Here is an 18,571-nt window from a genome sequence, read left to right on the forward strand (position 1 = left end):
TCGAAGCTTTGCTCTTCCTGCCCCGAGTCACCCTGTCCCTTGCCCACGCCCATTTGATCTGCTCAGATGCACAACTGGAGACGTGTGTCTTTCCCCACAGGTTTCTTGGCGATCTCACAACAGAAGGAATAAACAAGGTAGGGCATCCTCTAAGGGCTATCCTCTGCTTCCTCACAGCTCCCTGAGTGAGGAGGTCTGGCCAGCCAGAGGGTGCTGAGTGGCTTACACTTCCTCATTGTGACTGGGCAGCCCTTTATCTGCCCACCCCCCATCCCACTTATCTATGACTGACTGCTAGGTTCTGGGCACCACCCTGGCACCAGGGTTGATGGCAGTGAACAGAGCTGACCAGGTCCCTGCCCTCATGCAGGTTATACTCAGCGAAGGAGGTGTAAAGACAAAACAAATTCTAATTAAGAAAGATAGTACTATCAAGGCAAGGTACTGGGGGTTAGAAGCGAGAGTAACAAATGAGACACCACACTTAGATGGGATGGAAGGGCAGAGGGGAGTGGCATGGCCGCTCAGCTCTACAGCAGCTCAGAATTCCTGGGCTTCTGTCTTTCTGTCTTGCAGCCAGGATTTTACAAGGGCCCAGCCGGCTCCCAGGTGACCCTGAGCAGCCTGGGGAACCAGACACGCGTGCTGCTGGAGGAGCAGGCTCGGCACCTGCTGAACGAGCAGGAGCGCGCCACCATGGCCTACTACCTGGATGAGTACCGTGGCGGCAGCGTCTCCGTGGAGGCCCTCGTCATGGCCCTGTTCGAGCTGCTCAACACCCATGCCAAGGTGACCCGCACCGTGCCTCCCAACTGGCTTCAGCGTTTCCAGGGCTCTGCATCCTGCCCTGCCCCCGCTCCTTTGCTGAGAACCTACAAGGGGTCAGGCCTGAACTGAACCCTGGGCAGAGACCTGGGACTGAGGCAGCCTCCCACCCCTGGGAAGCTCACAGACTCCTGGGGAAAACAGACATTTAAAGCGCCCTGTGATTGGGGCCCTGTCTCAGTGGCTTCCAACGCTGAGTGCATAGAATCACCTGGATTGCTCTTAAAAGCAATGCTCGGGCCCCATCCTAGGCTGGTTAACACCTCATATGTGGGGATGGGAGCCAGCCGTCAGTCATCTTCACAAGCCCTCCAGGTGACTGTGCTGTGCCACCAGCTTTGAGAACGCTGCTCCAAGCTGTTTGAGGTCCAGAAACTGTACAAAGGAAGAGGTGGTGAAATCCACCGGGAGGGGTTATGTTTTGGAAGACTTAACAGAGGAAATAGGATTTGGAGATGAGTATTGGAAAGGGTATTCTGGGTGGAAGGGATGGACAGCCAGAGGCTTCGTGGCTTGAAATATTATAGTGTGTCCAGGGAGTCACAGCCACGTGTGCTTGCCGAGACGGTGACAGGGAAGCAGGAGTCAGATGATGTTAGGCCCGGTGTCCAGGTGACAGTGTTTGGCCTTTCTCTTGAGAGCACTGGGGAGCCAGACAGTTAAGGAGGGGAGGCAGGGTCAAGTTTGCATGCCAGTCCTTTGGGGGTAGCAGGACCCCTCTTCCACCTTCTGGTAGCGCTCCCTGCTGAGTGCCCCTTTTGTCCCTGCCTCCAGTTCTCACTCCTCTCTGAGGTGAGAGGCACCATTTCCCCGCAAGACCTAGAACGCTTCGACCACCTGGTGCTGAGGCGTGAGATTGAGTCCATGAAGGCGCGGCAGCCCCCGGGCCCCGGGGCTGGGGACACCTACTCCGTGGTCTCCTACAGTGACACGGGTTCATCCGCAGGCAGCCACGGCACCTCCACCACCGTCAGCTCAGCCAGGGTGAGCTTCCCCTGCCTTGATCCTGGCTTAGTAGCCAGGGCAGAGTTAAGATGCTGGCTTTGGAGTGAGACCAGCTTGAGTTCGAATCCCAGCACCACCACTTACCAGCTGTGTGCCTTGCCTCTCTGAGCCTCAGTTTCTTCATCTGTAAAAACCTAATAGTTGTTGAATGTCTACTGCATGCCAGGCATGGGCTCTCGGGGACAACAGGTGGACAGGAGAGATGTGGCCCTGCCTCCTGGGGCTTGCAGTCTGGGAAGCTGGGGAAGAAAGGTGGAAAAAAAAAGTAGGTAATTAGGCAAATAGAAAAAGATCATTAGAATCCTTGGGAATGCCTCTGGCATGGTGCCCACTCCCGCTGGGCACTCAGTAGATGGTAGTGGGCGTGGTAACTTGGACTGTGATTTTTATTTTCCTCAAGAGCCCACCCTTTTTTTGGTCTCTGGAGCCCAAGCCCAGCTTCACTTTTTTTTTTTTTTTTTTTTTTTTTCTGAGATGGCGTCTTGCTCTGTCACATAGGCTGGAGTGCAGGGGCGCAATCTTGGCTCACTGCAACCTCCACCTCCCCAGGTCAAGCAATTCTCCTGCTTCAGCCTCTTGAATAGCTGGGATTACAGGTGCCTACCACCACAACCAGTTAATTTTTGTATTTTTTGGTAGAGACAGGGTTTTGCCATGTTGGCCAGGCTGGTCTCGAACTGCTGACAACAGGAGATCCGCCCACCTCGGCCTCCGAAAGTGCTGGGATGACAGGTGTGAGCCACTGTGCCTGGCCCCAGTGTGACTTTCTTGTAGACTCACCAGCCCCCTAGCAAAGCATCTGGCCATCTCGGTATGGTTCTGCCCCCTGGATGCCTGGAGGCAAATGAATCCCAGGAGGCCTTTGCAAGGAAGGGGCAGGAGGATATGCCTTGTTACCTGTCTTGGGAAACAACTGGTTGTTAAGGTCCATGCAGTGGAAGAGTCGGGGCTGGAGGTCAGGAGAACTGGCTTGACCCCATACTCTCCTCTGTGCCCTTGTTTCTCACCTTGAGGTCATTCATCACCACTCTTCTATGGAAAGGGAGTGGGGAGAGTAATGTTTCTTAAGCAGGCAGTTGCTCCCAGATGCTGAACTGAGAGCTCTTTCTGGAGGAATCTCAGACTGGAGGCAGATACAGTGTTAGCTGTCTTGTTAAATGGGAGAGTAGAAGCTCAGAGGTGTGCAGTGATGGCCATGGTTGCAGACACCGGTGGTTAACGAGTGAGGATGAGCTTGCAGCCACCAGGAAATGGCCCAGGAGCATGCACCCCTCTCTTTTGCAAACTCGAACTCCTAGTGTGACTTTTCTTTAGCCCTGGGGTTCTAGGTTTCTGAAGGTGATTCCTTTATACTCTTTTACCTCTATCCTTCCCATCCTGAGTTACCATCATTTCCAAGGGTGCTCATTTCCTTCCTGGGATATCCCCACAAGTTGCCCTGCATTCCTCTAGGGCTGGACATGGCTGCAGCAGAGGCAGTTTCATGTTCTGGGACAAGCAGATCTCTTCTGGGGCAGGGAAGAGGCTGTCCTTCACCCCAGGCTCTGAGCACATACTTTGGTATGGCATTTGGGTGAGGATCTGGTTTAAGGGTGCAGGTCCTTGGCCTGATGACTGTTTCTGTCTAAGATGGGCTCCACTGAGATTGGCCTTGATAATGTTCAGGCCTCAGCAGCCATGAGCCATTGCTCTGAAACCTGGGAAACTGCAGACTGTGCTTCTGCAATAGTCCATTTAGAATCAGAGATGAAATATCCAGTGAGTGGGGCAGGATGTGTTTCGGTCTGGGAGGCAAGAGGTCTAGGTTTGAGCCCCAGCCTCTCTGGTCTTCAGTTTCTGCGTGGATAAAATGGCCTGGGGTCCTTGCTGGTTCTGACTACAGCAGCCCGAAGCCCTGAGGGCAAATCAGGCTGGAGTGCCAGAAGTTGGGTGACTATCTTGCCTGGCAAGGGCTCTAGGCAGGGGTCAGGAGCCCCCAGCTCAGCACTGGCCCACAGGGACCTTGTCCCAGCTCTGGGGACTCTCCCCTACCTGAGAAGCACCATCTGGGGCCAGTCCAGATCCCAGCTGTGGAAGTTGGCCCTGCTCTGCCAGAGGGGCTCTCACTGCAAATTGGGGCACCCTGGGGAAGGCAGACCTCAGAAAGGCCATAGGATGGTTTTATACAGAGAGTTTTTCGGGACAGATGAAAAAGGTGGTCCTGAAGGTTTTCCCCAGGTTTCTGAGGTGGGAACGACTCAGAATTTGTGACTGTGAAAGTCTATGGCCCACCACGTGGCACATGCATGTCAGGATCAGGACTCACCTAGACCAGGATGAGCTCCTGGAGGTGATTCGAAGAGAAAACTGTGCAAGCAGGAAAGGCAGCGTGGAAAGGGCACTTGAGCTCGCGGTGCCTTGGTTTCCTCTTTTGCAGAGGGGCAGTGATACTACTTCCCCCAGCTTGTTGGGAGGATTAAATGAGAGGATGCCCGTGGGTCCGGGGTGAGTAACCTGCTAGCACCAGCATCCCAGAAATGCTGGCCACACCCCGAGGGCAGGTGAAGCCTCGGTTCTTTCGGACCCAGCCCCACCTGGCCGGGGAAAACTACCTGGAGATGGTACCCAGGGCCTTGGGGGACCCGGGGAGGCTCTGGAAGGTGCGAGGCAGAGGGACTGCCACTGCCCCTCTGACCTTCATCCCACCCAGGTACCCTCCACATGCACAGCCCAGAGCTGCCTTCCACAGATTCAGCTTCTCTGATGTCACAGGGCTTGGGCCTCCCTGAAGTCCAGGCCTTCTCCAACAGAGGCTTCCAAACAGGGCCCTCCTTGAAGCTCCGCCTTTCATTAGCAGGTGTGACCTCACACAATTCACTTCCCTTCTCTGAGCTTGTCTTTCTATCTGGGAATAGGGATCCCAGCCCCGCCCCAAAGTAGATGACTGTCTCCTGAAGGCCCTTTAGCAGGGACAAATGTCATTTCTTCAGAACAGTGGGGTCTCCCCTGTTTCCTTCAAGGAGGCAGGCAGAATGAAGGGGTGCTGGTCATGGTGGTGGGGTCTTTCCCTCCCCTCTCTCCTGTATTCCTCCCCAAAGCATTCAAGGTAAATAGAAAAGGGGTTTGGAGAATGTGTGGATTTGGCATGTGTGTGTGCACGTGTGTGTTTGGGGAAGGGGTTGTTGTTGCTGCACCCACCCATTCCCTAATATTTATTTGATGTATCTTTTCTTTTTGCCTTTTGCTCATCCTTCCTCCCCAGGAGCGGCTGCTGTGGCTTATAGACCTGATGGAGGTACCGTCCTTCCTGCCAGTGGGGACTGTGGGAGTCCCTTAGCCAGGGGCCGGGGTAGGGGGCTGTGGCCTTTTCTGCCACCCCCGTATGTCTGCACCCAGTCCTGGTGGGGACTAGGGGTTCTTATTGGTGCTGACTGTATTTCCAGGTCACCAATTCATCAGGTTTCCTGGGCTCTGGAGTGAGAATCCCCTCCATTCAAATCCCAGCGCTGCCACTTTCTTGCTGTAAGACCTCAGGAAGTGGTTTCACCTCTCTGAGCTCAGTTTTAGGATCTGTAAAATGAGGATGGTAATTTCTGTGCCGTGATGTTGAGAGACCCCTTGGCCTTTGCATATGCCACATTCTTTCTGTCTGGAATGTTCTTCTCCCCACTTCATATGACCTGACTGTCTCCTATGTGTGCTTCAGCCCTCAGCTCAGAAGCTGCCTATTCCAAGAAGACTTCCCTGATCCTCCCAAGGGGAGTGACTTTCAGGCCAAGACTCCTCTTGCCCCCGGGCTTCCTTTGGTCACAGCTCTTGCCTCATTATGTCCTATTATAAAAGCCTGTACAGGGCCAGGTACGGTGGCTCATGCCTGTAATCCCAGCCCTTTGGGAAGCTGAGGTGGGTGGATCACGAGGTCAGGAGATCGAGACCATCCTGGCTAACATGGTGAAACCCCGTCTCTACTAAAAATACAAAAAAAAATTAGCTGGGCGTGGTGGCAGGCGCCTGTAGTCCCAGCTACTCGGGAGGCTGAGGCAGGAGAATGGCGTGAACCTGGGAGGCGGAGCTTGCAGTGAGCCGAGATCGCGCCACTACACTCCAGCCTGGGCAACTGAGCAAGACTCCGTCTCAGAAAAACAAACAAACAAACAAATAAAAACCTGTACAGGTTTCCCAGTTACCCACTGTGACTGCTGACTGCTTAAGGGCAGCAACCGCATGTGCAGTTACTGTGGCCACAGGACAGAAACCTCCTCCACCTGGAAGCCCTCCTGCAGAGTGCACAAGGCGCTGGGACCCATCCTAGGAGTCTGGACCCCCACACCTGTACTCCATTCTGTCTCTCCCAGGCAGTGTGCTCTCAAGAAAGCCCCTCACTCACTCTTGGCCTCAGTCTCCCCATCTGTATAACCACGGCAGACCCCCATGGCTCCTCCAATTCTGAGAGTCTTCTCCACATCAGGAGGTGCTGGAAAATATTTGGGGGAGGCACAGCAGGGAATGGCAGCTCTGTGTTCCCACCTCTTCTGTGTATATTTGAACAAGGACTGCAGCATTCCTCAAGAGAGAGAAAGAGCTTGAAATAATCATCTTTATTCACCACTAAGTGCCACTCTGTGGTCTACAACACCACAAATTAGTAAGCTTTTGCTGCAGTAATGCTGAGTAATAACCCCCAAATGTGGACAACAATCCAAACATAACATGGCCAAAATCCCTTCCTGCATGGAGCTCACACACTTCTCGTATCTCCGCTAAGTCACTTGTCACATTGCTTTAACCTCTTCATGAGTTTCCCTTGCCCAGTAAACAGGGAGAGCTGGTGCAAAATGGAGGCCCAGTAAGCGTGGAGCAGAAACTGGAAGGAACCCACACACTCCCCGGCCGCCTGCAGGATTATCTTCCATCATGTGGCCTTCTGAACATTCGCCTCCCACATTGTAGGAAAATGTTGTTTGTTCTAGTGTTCACATGGGCAAAGTGACATCAGCTGGCTGGCTATCGATGACCGATATGCCCCAGACACTGGCCCCAAATGGAGCCAGTTTCCATTTAGCCTGAATTCCTCGGATCATGCTGTGTGATTATTGAACCCAGGTTAAATGTGGCTCATTCTGCAGCCATTTCCCCTCAAAGCAGACACAGTCAATCAAAGGAAATCAGATCCAGCTTTCCCCCGTTCACAAACTGTGTTGATTTTCCATTTGTCTAATAGAGAGCCAGCCCTGAGCATTTTTTGCTGCCTTCACACAATATCATTTCCCCCCATAAAGATGTTGGCTGGGAGAGCAGAGTGAAAGAAGAAAGGCCTGCCTGTTATTTCTTGAATTCTTCATCTAGTGCCAGCATGCCTGTGGCAGAGGGGCTTAATTGCACAGATTTTGGGATCCCACCAGCTGGGTTCTGCTCTCCAGACTAGTTGCTTTGTCACCTTGGGCAGGTGACCTGTGTCTTCTGGGCCTCCGCTTCTGCATCTGTACAGTGGGCTGATAAGGCCAGCTGTCTGTGGGTTGCTGTGAAGATTCAGTGAGATCAGGAGTGGATATGCGGGTGTGGAGTGTGGACAGCCCATTCTATTTCTACTCCAAATGTTGGAAAAGGGCCCTGTATTAATCTATTCTCACAGTGCTGTAAGAAACTACCTGAGACTGGGAAATTTATGAAGAAAAGGGGTTTAATTGACTCACAGTTCTATAGGCTGTACAGGAAGCATGGCTGAGGAGGCCTCGGGAAACTTATAATCATGGTGGAAAGTGAAGGGGAAGCAGGCACATCTAATATGGCTGGAGGAGGAGGAAGAGAAGGGGGAAGTCCTACACACTTTTAAGCAACCAGATCACATGAGATCTCACTCTCTATCGTGAGAACAGCAAAAGGGAAATCCGCCCCCATGATCCAATCACCTCCCACCAGGTTCCTCCCCCAACACTGGGGATTACAATTCAACATGAGATTTGGGTGAGGATATAGAGCCAAACCGTTTCAGGCACTGCACAGCATTATGGAGAAAAGGGGATTGGAGAGGTAAAGGCCAGCCTTGTACTCGTGGAGCAAATGCCCTTAAGGTCAGGAGGCAGCAGCTGGGATTTGCCCTGGACTTGACCTCAGGCTTTTTCCACCTGGATTTGAGTTTTTGCTCCAGCCCTGTTATATGCCTGGAAAGAGGCTCCCAGCACCTGCCCAAGGATGCTGGGGACAGGATCCCTGCCCCTGAAGGCCTTACTGTCCTTCTTCCCTTCTCTTGTCCCCCAAAAAGAAGGCGAACAGGGGGCAGTGGGTTTTGCTGTCAGCACTTCACTGCATTGGCCTCCTTCTGTGGCCTCTGTGCCTCCCTCCTTGTCTGCAGCACAGTGAGCTGGGAGAAGCTCAGGCCTGTCTCAGGCCCCTGCAGCTACAGGGACCCCCTCACTGTCAAGCCAGCTTGTTTTCAGAAACAAGTAGAAAATTCTCAAAGGGCCTTATTTCTCCTTGTGCGTCCTGACCTTGGTCCAACCTGGAGGGTTGAGAGAATCCTCCTCTATCCATGAGCGGAATGAGAGAGGAACTCCATTTATCCCTTCACTCATGCATTCAGCCACCCCTTCATCTATGCAGCAGCCTTTGTGGAGCATCTCCTGCCTGCCGGGTGCTGAGCCTGCCCTCTTGAAGCTGAGCAGGTCCAGTGAAGGAGGTCACCTCAACTCAAATCATCTCCATAACTCACGCTCTGATAAAGTGGGCTGAAGGGTGGTGTGAGAACATACATGGGCCCCGACCAGTCTAGGGTACTGGGGGAGAGGTTGAAGCTAAGATCTGAAGTTGCTGGCTACAGCCAGGCAATAGATGAGGTGAGACAGCTGAGGAGCTGGCCGGGCATGTCTGAGGGCCCTGAGCAGGTAGGCACATGGCCACTCAGAAGAATGGTAGGAGACCAGTAGGGCCGGAGTGTCAGGAGTGAGGGGTAGAGGGGCAAGGGTTGGGAGCAGGAGGTGTTTGTGTTTAATCCTAAAACCATGGGACACTGTGGAGAATCTTTAGTAAGGATGTGATGTGATCCTGTTTGCATTTTTTTTTTTTTTTTTTGAGACGGAGTCTCACTCTGTCGCCCGGGCTGGAGTGCAGTGGCCGGATCTCAGCTCACTGCAAGCTCCGCCTCCCGGGTTTACGCCATTCTCCTGCCTCAGCCTCCCGAGTAGCTGGGACTACAGGCGCCCGCCACCTCGCCCGGCTAGTTTTTTGTATTTTTTAGTAGAGACGGGGTTTCACCGGGTTAGCCAGGATGGTCTCGAACTCCTGACCTCGTGATCCGCCCGTCTCGGCCTCCCAAAGTGCTGGGATTACAGGCTTGAGCCACCGCGCCCAACCTGCATTTTTTTTTTTTAAAGAGATAGGGTCTCTGTTGGGGTAGCTCACTACAGCCTTGAACTCCTGGGCTTAAGTGGTCCTCCCATCTCAGCCTCCTGAGTAGCTGAGGCTACAGGTGCACATGTTCCCATGCACAAGCTTATTTTTACATTTTTTTGTAGAGATGAGGGTTTCACTGTGTTGCCCCAGCTGGTCTCGAACCTCTGACCTCAAGGGATCCTCCTGTCTAGGCCTCTCAAAGTGTTAGGATTACAGGCATGAGCCACCACTCCCAGCCATCTGTTTGCATTTTTAAAGCTGCCTCCTCTGTGTGGAGAGAGCCCAGAGGTGCAGGGTGGATTTGGGTGACCAGGAGAAGCTGTTGCTCCTGTCCAGATGACCTCCTATCCCCCACCCCAGGAAGCTGCTGAGTGCCCAGAGAGGGCACAGCGAGGATAGTGGGTGTCTTCTCCTTGAGTAGAAGAGCCCACTCCATCCCAGGGAGGCCTCAGCATGTGCCCCCTGCACCTTCCAGAATCATCAGTTTGCCCAGAGGCGTTAAAGCCTCTGGGGCCGGCCACAGCTTTACCTGGATCCTGAATAGGACCATTCCTCCCAGCCAGTGCTTTGCTGTCTCTATAGCGGTTTATGGAACACCTGCCTTCCACTGTGGCAACGTGGGGTTGCTGAAAGCTCTTTCCACCGAACAGAGCCAAGCCCGTGGAGGTCAGAGCCTGTTTGAACATGGGCTGGCCCCTGCTGTCCTCTGAGTGAGGACTTTCCAAGCTATCAAAGGGGGACTTGGACAAAGCACTGACTTAGGACTGGGGTCTTCCTCATCTCTGTGCCATAGACCCCTCTGGCAGGCTGGTGAAGTCCTGGGATCCCTTCTTAGAATAAAGCTTTAAATGTTTAAAATAAAATACAGTACATAGGATGACAAATTATATGAGGAAATACCTGATATAATTTTCAGAATATGAAACACGTCGTAAAACGTGCCACTTTAGGACAGCAATAACAGGGTCGAGCAGTGGGTCAGTAACTGCTGTAACTGTGAAGCTGAGAGGTGCGTAAATGGGAATTTGCGACATCTGCAGCAGCTGGAGTGTGACGTGAAAGAACGGTGCTCTCTGTGGGTGACCATGGCCAGTTCCTCTGAGGCTTTGCTTCCTCTGTTAGCAATGAAAGGAAATAGGGCTTTTCAGTTAGAGGTTAATGGAAATGAAGATGTAATGGTTCCCCAAGCCAAGTTCTCAGGTGCCAGCATTCCCTCCCGGGAGCCCAGGTTTCCAGCCTTATCCTGAGGGCTCTGCTTGCCTTAACCTTCTAGAGATTCTGGGTCACTTTCTCTTTCCACTGACGTCCTTTTCCTAAGACCACAGGGAGGGAGGTGTGGAGCAGGTTTCAGTTTAGCAGGAGGAAGCCTGGTCTGTTCAGCAGGGCACAGGCCTCGTTGCAAGGAGGCAGTGACTCCTGCCCCATCTCAGGAGGGCTTCATGCAGAAGCTTCCCAAAGAGCTTCCCACTGTTGTGATTCGGTGGTCAATTATGATAGCCAGAACAGACAGGCTGGTAGAAAAGCACAGGGCTGGCCCAGTGTTGAGGTTGTTCCCATGATCTCAGCCACACCAGCCAGTGTGGGGCCCAGTGAGCTGCTTTCAGGATCATTTCTCTCCCATTCCGCACCTCTGACCTTTTCCTTCAGCCCCCAGACTTACACCCTTACCCTTGCTTGGAGAGATTGCTGGTCCAATGATCCCCGTCACCACCTGCATGACTGACATTTCCAGGGTCTTGTCCCACAAATCTCTGACTCCCTGGCCCCTGCCCCTTCACTCTGGGGAGCCCCGCTGCCCCCCAGCAATGCCAGGACTTCCTGGCTCTCCCTGGCTTACATCCCCATCCCTCCATCTCCCTAACCCCGTAGGCTTTCCTGGGGTCACAAGCTCCTCTTCCCAGCCCAGCTCCGGCTGTGCCGCCAGCCTTGCCCTGCTCTTTTCTTTGCTTCCTCATTGCTCTCTGCCTCTGCCTTTTCTGCTGAATCTTCTGTTTTCTCTCTTTTCTGTTATTATCCCTCTGAGTTCTTTCTCCCTCTGCCTTTATCTCCCTTCCTGTCAGCAGCCCCTTCAGGCAAAATCTAGGCCCCCACTGGCGACCATCCAGAGGTCTTTGTGACTCAGTGCCTCAGTTTCCCTACATACGGAATGAAGAAAGAACCACTCAGCCTCAGGTCTCTGGTGCCTTTTGGGGTGGAGGTTGGGGGAGCCTGTTGGCTTGACATCAGAGTGCAGAGGCATGATGAATAACGAACTGGAAATAGCACCTTTATGTAAGAGCCCTCCCATCATAATGAGGGGAAGGAGGCCTAGAAACCCAGAATTGGGCTGAGGGGAGGAGAAGGGCTGGGAGGGAGAACCTGCATTTTGCTGAGGTGGCCCCAGGGTGCCCAGGCGGCCTCAGGCTTTGATGTCATGCAGGGGAGCCTTACCGGCCCCTGAGTCCACCCTGCAAAGGTTGCCTCTCTTCATTTCATCCCCTTACAGTTCCCCCAGACCGCACTTCTGTGATATCTGGGCCCTGATTGGGCCAGCTCAGGAAATAAGGCGTTCTTTTCTCTGAAAAAAAGGGAATTTCCTGAACTGCCACAGATTTGAGGAAGGAGGTGGAAGAACAATGGCAGCAGGTCGTCTTGGCTCTTATGGGAAGCAGGATTTTGTCGGGGATATGGAGTCAGGCCTTTAATAGAGTTCAGCTTTCTGCCCCGTCCTTACTGTGTGACCTTGCACAGGTGACCTTCCCTCTCTGATCTTCAGTCACCTCAGCTGTAGACTGGGTGAAGGGTAGCATCTGGCAGGATTAATGGAGCCACCAGGTCTAGGCCCTCATTGAGGCTCTGGCCTCAGTGGATGCGGGGGGAGGGGACCCAGGTGGCTGTGACTGTGTGTGGGTGGTGGCGAAAGCAAACAGGCCCAGCTCCTGCATGAGCTCTGACCTTGAGCCTCCTCTGGAAGCCCGTTCCGCAGGCGTTTCTGCTGACGCATCCCCCGGATTCTTAGCCGGCTGTCTGCAGCTATTTCAGATGCATAAGGAACATGGCTTGGGGACTCGGGACTCCTGAGCGTCTGGATTCAGCAGATGGAGTCTGGCAGGGCTGGGCTCCGAGGGCTGGGCTCCGACCCGTCTGCCATTTGCTCCACTTCAGGCCTCCCCGACAGGGCTGGATATTCATCCCTCGTCTACCCCTCACCCTCCCAACCCTCCGTCTCCACCTGCCATGCCCCCAGGATGCAGTTAGTAGCAGGGAATGAGGCTGAGGCCAGGGCCAGCTATGGCTGCCTTCTCTCTCATTTCCAAGAGGGTTGCTCGTGGGGGCCTCAGGTTCCTATGACATCAGGGTCGTGTCCATTTCTGGGGCTGGGATAGTGCAGCATGGGCTTTGGGGTGACCCAGACCCAGGTTAGAAACCTGACTTTCTGTAGAATGGTCAGATGACCTTGGACAAGTCACTTCCCTCTCTGAACTTTAGGAGTAATCGATGTGACAAGGGACAATCCTAGTACCTGCCTCACAGGGTCGTTGGGAGGATCAAACGAGATAATACAAGTAAAACACCCAGCACAGGGCCTGGCACACAGCAGGTCCTTTGTAGTTCTCTAATACCCTTTCCGGGAAAAAGTCATACCCTCCCTGAGCTTCCCTGGAAAGTCATGGCTGCCTGATAAGAGCTTCCTGCGCAGCTGAATGTGCAAAGTCCCTGATGCGCCAGAGCAGGGCAGAATCCGATGGCATTGGTCCCACCATGTACTGTCATCTGAGCCCAACCCTGGCTTCCCCCAGGATCAGCTGCAGGTCGAATTCCTGGGGCAGGGGGCGGTGGCTCCACTTGAGTGTGGCAGAGGCTCCCCTTATCTTTGCTGTAGATACCTCTGAGGCTCTGACCCCTCTCTGTGCCTCCTGCTGATGCCAGGGCCATGAATGTTGAGCCTGAGGAAGTGATTGCATGGCAATCACTGCCTCACTGTTCACCTTAACGCGCCTGGCTGGACTACTTCCAGGGAGCATTAGACTCATTATGGTCTTGGAGGAGGGAGGTGGTATGAGACGGCTGCCGTTCCTTTCCATCCTAGTTGTCATATGGGCCAGGACACGTCTCGCAGTTCATTCTCTTGCTGGGGCAGATTGCAAGGCCTCCCAATCTCCCAATGCATGTAACAGTCACCTCCCTCGTACACTATGCCAGGCCCTATTCTGAGTGCTTTGTAAGTGTTAACATATCTGCTGCATAAGGCAGGTCTTGCTGTTAACCTGTTTTACAGAGGAAGGATTTACCCGCCATTACTCAGCTGCAAGCAGCAGAACTGGGTGTGAGCTCAAAGAAGCCTCAGAGGTGGCAGAGCCAGAACCAGTGTCACTAATTAGTGAGTGAGAGAGCAACCTGATCACCCTCCCCCTTTTGAAAGAATCCCCCCAACCACCACGCACTGTGCTTGCATCACAGGGACTGTCAGCAGCAGCTTGCTGTGGGGCAGTCTGCAGTTAACAGGTCAGGACCAAGGTTTGCATGTAAGCCTCAACTTTGTGGGAGATGGGGGCAGTTGCCCCTGCCTGACTCTGCCCCTGAGGCATCATGAGACCAGATGAGGAGCATTGAGTTTGCAGGGCACTGAACCGGAAGGCCCAAGCGAGCATCCTGTGGGTTGAGATGGGGATCTGTGTGGCATGACTGGCTTCTCTCTGTCTTAGGGGTGTGGCATCAGGAGTGCCTTCTGTCCCCACCTGCTGCCTTCACACTCACTCAAACATTCATTACTGCTCACCGCAGTGACCTGCTGCACCACCCCCCTCAATTCCCTGCCTGCTCTGGCCTCCTCCAATGACGGCTAGAGTGATTGATTGATTCATTCATCCTGCCATTCATTCATGGATTCATCAGTTTGCTTAGTAAATATTTATCCAGCAGCCACTATTCTGAACACTGAGGAGAAAGTGAGGACCAAGTAGTTGCACATCCTGCCTTCTCAGAGTTTATATCCTATTGGGAGAGACAGACAGTATGCAAAGAGTATAAAGTCAGATGGTGATAGGCGTTACACAGAAAACCAAAGCAGGAGCAGGGGATAGACAGGGATGGCGGTGGGGCAGCGCTGGAAGGGCCTCGCTGAGGAACTAAACAAAGTGAGGGAATGAACCATAGTGTGGTGCAGAGAGAGAGCAGCAGGTGCAAAGGCCCTGGGGCAGGATTGAGCCCTCAATGTTGAAGGAGTAGCAGGAAAGGGCCCAGTCATGTAGGCACAGTGAGTATGGGGTTTGGAACTTTCTCCAACTGAGATGAGGCCTTAGGGGTCCTGAGCTGCAGAGACCTGACATATGTTTCCGGGATGACTCCCTGGCTGCTGGGTGGAGATGGTGCTCAATGAGAAGGAGAAAAATAAAGAAAGGTGGGGTGGGCTGAGGGGAAGGTTATGATTTTAGTCGGGGTGGTAAGGATACACCTCATCGAGGAGGTGACAAGTGCATTAGGTCTTGAAGGAGGTGAGCAACAGCATGGCTTGTGGATGGATAGCCAAGCAGAAGAGTTGTAGGCAGAGACAACAGCCAGTGTGAAGGCTGACATGTCCGTGGTGTTCCAGCCTGGCTGGAGAGCAAAGGGGATCTTTGTAGAAGGCAAACTTGACCACATCTCCATGGCAACCCACTGCCTTCAGACTCAAGTCCAAGAGCTCCATGCTTGACTTCTGTGGAGCTGCTCGGGGATTCTCAAACCTCCTGTCTCCATTCCTGCTTTACACCCTTTCCTCCGTCCGAAACACCTATCATTCCCTTCTTTGCTCTGCTTACTCATAAGACCTAGCTTTTAGTTGTGCCCCATCCTCCAAGAAGCCTTCCTTGATAGCCCCTCCCCTGATTGCGTTATATGCCTGTGTTTGCCCATTGAATGCTCTCTCTGCAATCTCCCTGTTGTTTGTTTGCTTGTCGACTTACCTCCATTGTCTCTGAGCTACCAATGGCAGGGGTGGTGTCTCACCTCCTCTGTGTCCCCAGCCCCTTATCAGCCTGCAGCTTCAGAGACTGCTCAGTAGTGATGAACACTGCAGTTGAGACCTCAGCCAAGTGTTGATGTAGTCAGCGTTCTCCAGAAAAAGAGAGGCAATCAGATATACTCTATTGTGTGGGATTGGCCCTCACATTGATGGAGGTTGAGAAGTCCCAGGATCTGCCATCTGCAAGTTGGAGGCCCGGGAAAGCTGGTGGTTTTGTTTTAATCCAAGTCCAAAGACCCAGTAACCGTGAGCTCCAGTGTCTGAGGGAGGGGGAGGTGGATGTCTCAGCTCTAGAAGAGCGTGCAAATTTGCCCTTCCTCTGCCTTTCTGTTCTGTTCAGGCCCTTGGTGGATTGGATGAGGCCCACCCACAGTGGGGAGGGTGAGTTTTGCCCAGTCCACCCATTCAGATGCTGATCTCTCTTGGAAACACCTTCACAGACACACCCAGAAATAATGTTTTACCAGCTATCTCAGCATCCCCTAGCCCAGTCAAGTTGACATGCAAAGCTAATCATCACAGTGACGGAAGCTCTTCTCCATTCTGGGCTCTGGGACAGAGAGAACTGGCTCCCTTAGCCCTCAAGAGAGCCCAGCTCAGAGAGGAGCTCCGATGGACCCCCCCATAGATGGCCCACAGATGGCCTTTTGGCAGCCCAGTGTCACTTAAGGGGCCATTGGGTTTCTTCGTGTGAATTGGGAAGGGAAGAAAGAAAAAGATGTTTTTTGCAAAATAAGGTCCGTTTAAACCTTCAACCACCACCTTGGGATGAAAAGCATTAGAATTTAGAAAAGGGAGAGACTCTCCCCACCCACTTCTCTCTCGCCATTTTCACACCTTCCTGGGATTCATCAGCAAGTGGTGGAGAGAGGCCTTGGGTTTTGGAGGCATGACTGTGTGGAGCACAGCACTCATGGCCAAATCCAGGAATTCCTAGCCCAGGCTGGAGACACCCCAGCATCTCTGGCAGTTCAGGGATGCCTGAAAGTGATCAGAAAGTCCCAAAGAAAACTTAACTTCAAAGTGACCAGCAGGCAAATTGACCTTCATTTTAGTGGGTAAAGTGAATTTCAATGAAGTGAGGTATGTCAGGGTTCACATGAACCACATGGAGGTGTCCTAAGACTTCCTCGATTTTGGTGTGCTGGAGAACAATCCAGTTTTCCCTTCTCAGCTTCTGTTTGCTCACTTTGCTTTCTTGTCCATTTCTAGAACACTCTGGACCTGGAGGAAACCGGCGAGGCTGTCCAGGGCAGTGTCAATGCCCTCCCAGACGTGTCCGTGGTAAGGCCCTGGCTGGCCCTTTGGTTCTGCTCTCCCTGGTGTGCTCAGGCCCTGGAGGCTCTCTCCTCTCCATGACGGCCACAGAGAAAGGACACAGGGTGGCAAAGGAGACAGAGGCCTCTGCCATGAGCTGTCACACCCAGCTACAGGTCTGTGCACGAGCGCACCGTTCTGGCATCTCTAGCAGGCACCAGGATCGCTTGCCTCTGGTGACTTCAGGCGGGGCCGTCAGGCTGACTGGCCACAGTATGACTTTGACCAAGTTTGTTAGCCTCTCTGTGCCTCAGTTTCCCAATCGGTAAAGTGTGGATGATGATCATAGCACACCTACCCCATAAGTATGTGGCATGGAGTAAATTAATTAAAGCCTTTAGGACGGTGCCTGGAAGGCTGTTGGAGCTGTGCAGGTGTCCGGTGTTGACCTAGGCAGAGGGGAATGGAAGTCACAGTGTCCGTAGCTGCCCCTCACCGTGCACTTGCTGTGGCACGGGCACTGTGCTGACAGTATCCACATGGCTTTTGACATCACCACACCACCTCTGCTGGGTAGGTGTGCTTTTCCCCATTTCTCAGAGGTGCACTCAGAGAGGTGTTGTGTCTTGCCCGAGGCCACACAGCACCCCAGCCCGTGTATCCATCTCCTCCTGTCCATTCTCTCTCCAGTTCTTTCACACCTCTTGCCTCTGGTACTCAAGATCACCCCCTAAAAAGAAAAGCCAAATAAATGCATTTTTTGTATTTCCATCCTCTTCATACTGTCTCTAATAAAGTCTTGTTCCCTGTGAGAAGCCCTGGCTGATGCCAAGAACTTCAGTTCCCAAAGGTAATGATGCCGTCCCCAGAGACACCCGCCAGGATCCCAACGCTCATCAGCTGCCGAGATGCAGGGGAGAAGTTTTCCACTCAGGTGTTGCATTATTCAGAGCAGCGTGGCCAAGAGCAGTTAGAGTGGGGACAGAATTCCAGTCGGGCCTGGCACCACTCGGCTGCTCGGCCTCCCCTCTTCCAGGCGTGATGGGTTCTGACTCCTTCTCCACCTGTTGGGTCTTTTGGCAGGACGATGTCAGATCCACCTCCGAGGGGCTGTCAGGCTTCAAGCCACTGCCTCCCCCACCACCTCTGGCCCAAGGCAACGACTGCCCAGTAGGCCAGCCAGGGAAGCTGGGGAGAGAGGACCTCCAGCTGCCTTCCTCCACGCCTTCCTGCTCTGGCACTGTCTTCTCAGCTCCACAGAACCGTAGCCCGCCGGCGGGCACCGCACTCACCCCAGGGACCTCCTCTGCCCAGGACTCGCCCTCCTCCCCTGTCTATGCCTCCGTTTCCCCTGCCAACCCCAGCTCCAAGAGGCTGCTGGATGCCCATCTGGCCCTGGTCAACCAACACCCCATCGGCCCCTTCCCTCGGGTCCAGTCACCCCCGCACCTGAAAAGCCCCTCTGCAGAGGCCACAGTGGCTGGGGACTGCCTTCCACCGCCATCGCCCTCTGGCCACCCGGACCAGACAGGCACAAACCAGCACTTCGTCATGGTGGAGGTCCACTGCCCTGACAGCGAGCCAGACGTCAATGAAGTGAGGGCACTGCCGCAGACGCGCAGTGAGTACAGCAAGGCCAAGCTCTGTGGTCCTTGGGGGTCCCTGTCCTCTCCGGGTCAGTCTACCTGATGACACAGTGAAGGGTGGGACCAGCTACTTGTTGAGGGGGCTCAGGGCCAGAGGGGTGAAGGGAATTGGAGACCCCAGTTTGAATCCCGGCTCTGCCACTGACTAGCTGTGTGACTGTGGACAAGCTGCTGTCTACACCTTGCTTTCCCCATCATAAAATGGAGATAACAGTGACAACCTTGCCAGGTTGCTGCGAGGGTTGGGGCGCCTTCTCTAGCTCCCCCTACCCTGGCCACCCTGCGTTCACCAGGAAGACTGAACTCGTGGAGGGCAGAGGTGGCTTCTCTTCCTGTCCCCCACAGCCTGGCCGGGAGTAGATGCTGCGGGGAAGGTGGAAACTGAAGTGGCAGTCTCTGGATCCCTGACAGGTCTAGGGTCAGGGTGCAGGAAGAATCTTGGGGAGACCAGATGATGCTGTGCCCCGGTTTGCTAGAGGACATGGGC

The 18,571-nt window shown here is 53.6% G+C and overlaps 1 protein-coding gene across 1 annotated transcript in view; it reads left to right on the forward strand.

Annotated features, from left to right (window-relative positions):
* Positions 1–18,571, forward strand: part of LOC105517541 (whirlin) — a 51,436-nt gene that overhangs the window by 28,805 nt on the left and 4,060 nt on the right. Inside the window, exons 3-7 of the mRNA XM_011950088.1 lie at positions 101–137; positions 577–789; positions 1,600–1,809; positions 16,394–16,465; positions 17,522–18,059. Of these exons, the coding sequence (XP_011805478.1) occupies positions 101–137; positions 577–789; positions 1,600–1,809; positions 16,394–16,465; positions 17,522–18,059 (1,070 nt within the window). The remainder of the gene's footprint in view (positions 1–100; positions 138–576; positions 790–1,599; positions 1,810–16,393; positions 16,466–17,521; positions 18,060–18,571) is intronic.

This window comes from Colobus angolensis, unplaced genomic scaffold, assembly GCF_000951035.1.
Source record: "Colobus angolensis palliatus isolate OR3802 unplaced genomic scaffold, Cang.pa_1.0 Scaffold301, whole genome shotgun sequence".
Taxonomy (NCBI): Eukaryota; Metazoa; Chordata; class Mammalia; order Primates; family Cercopithecidae; genus Colobus; species Colobus angolensis.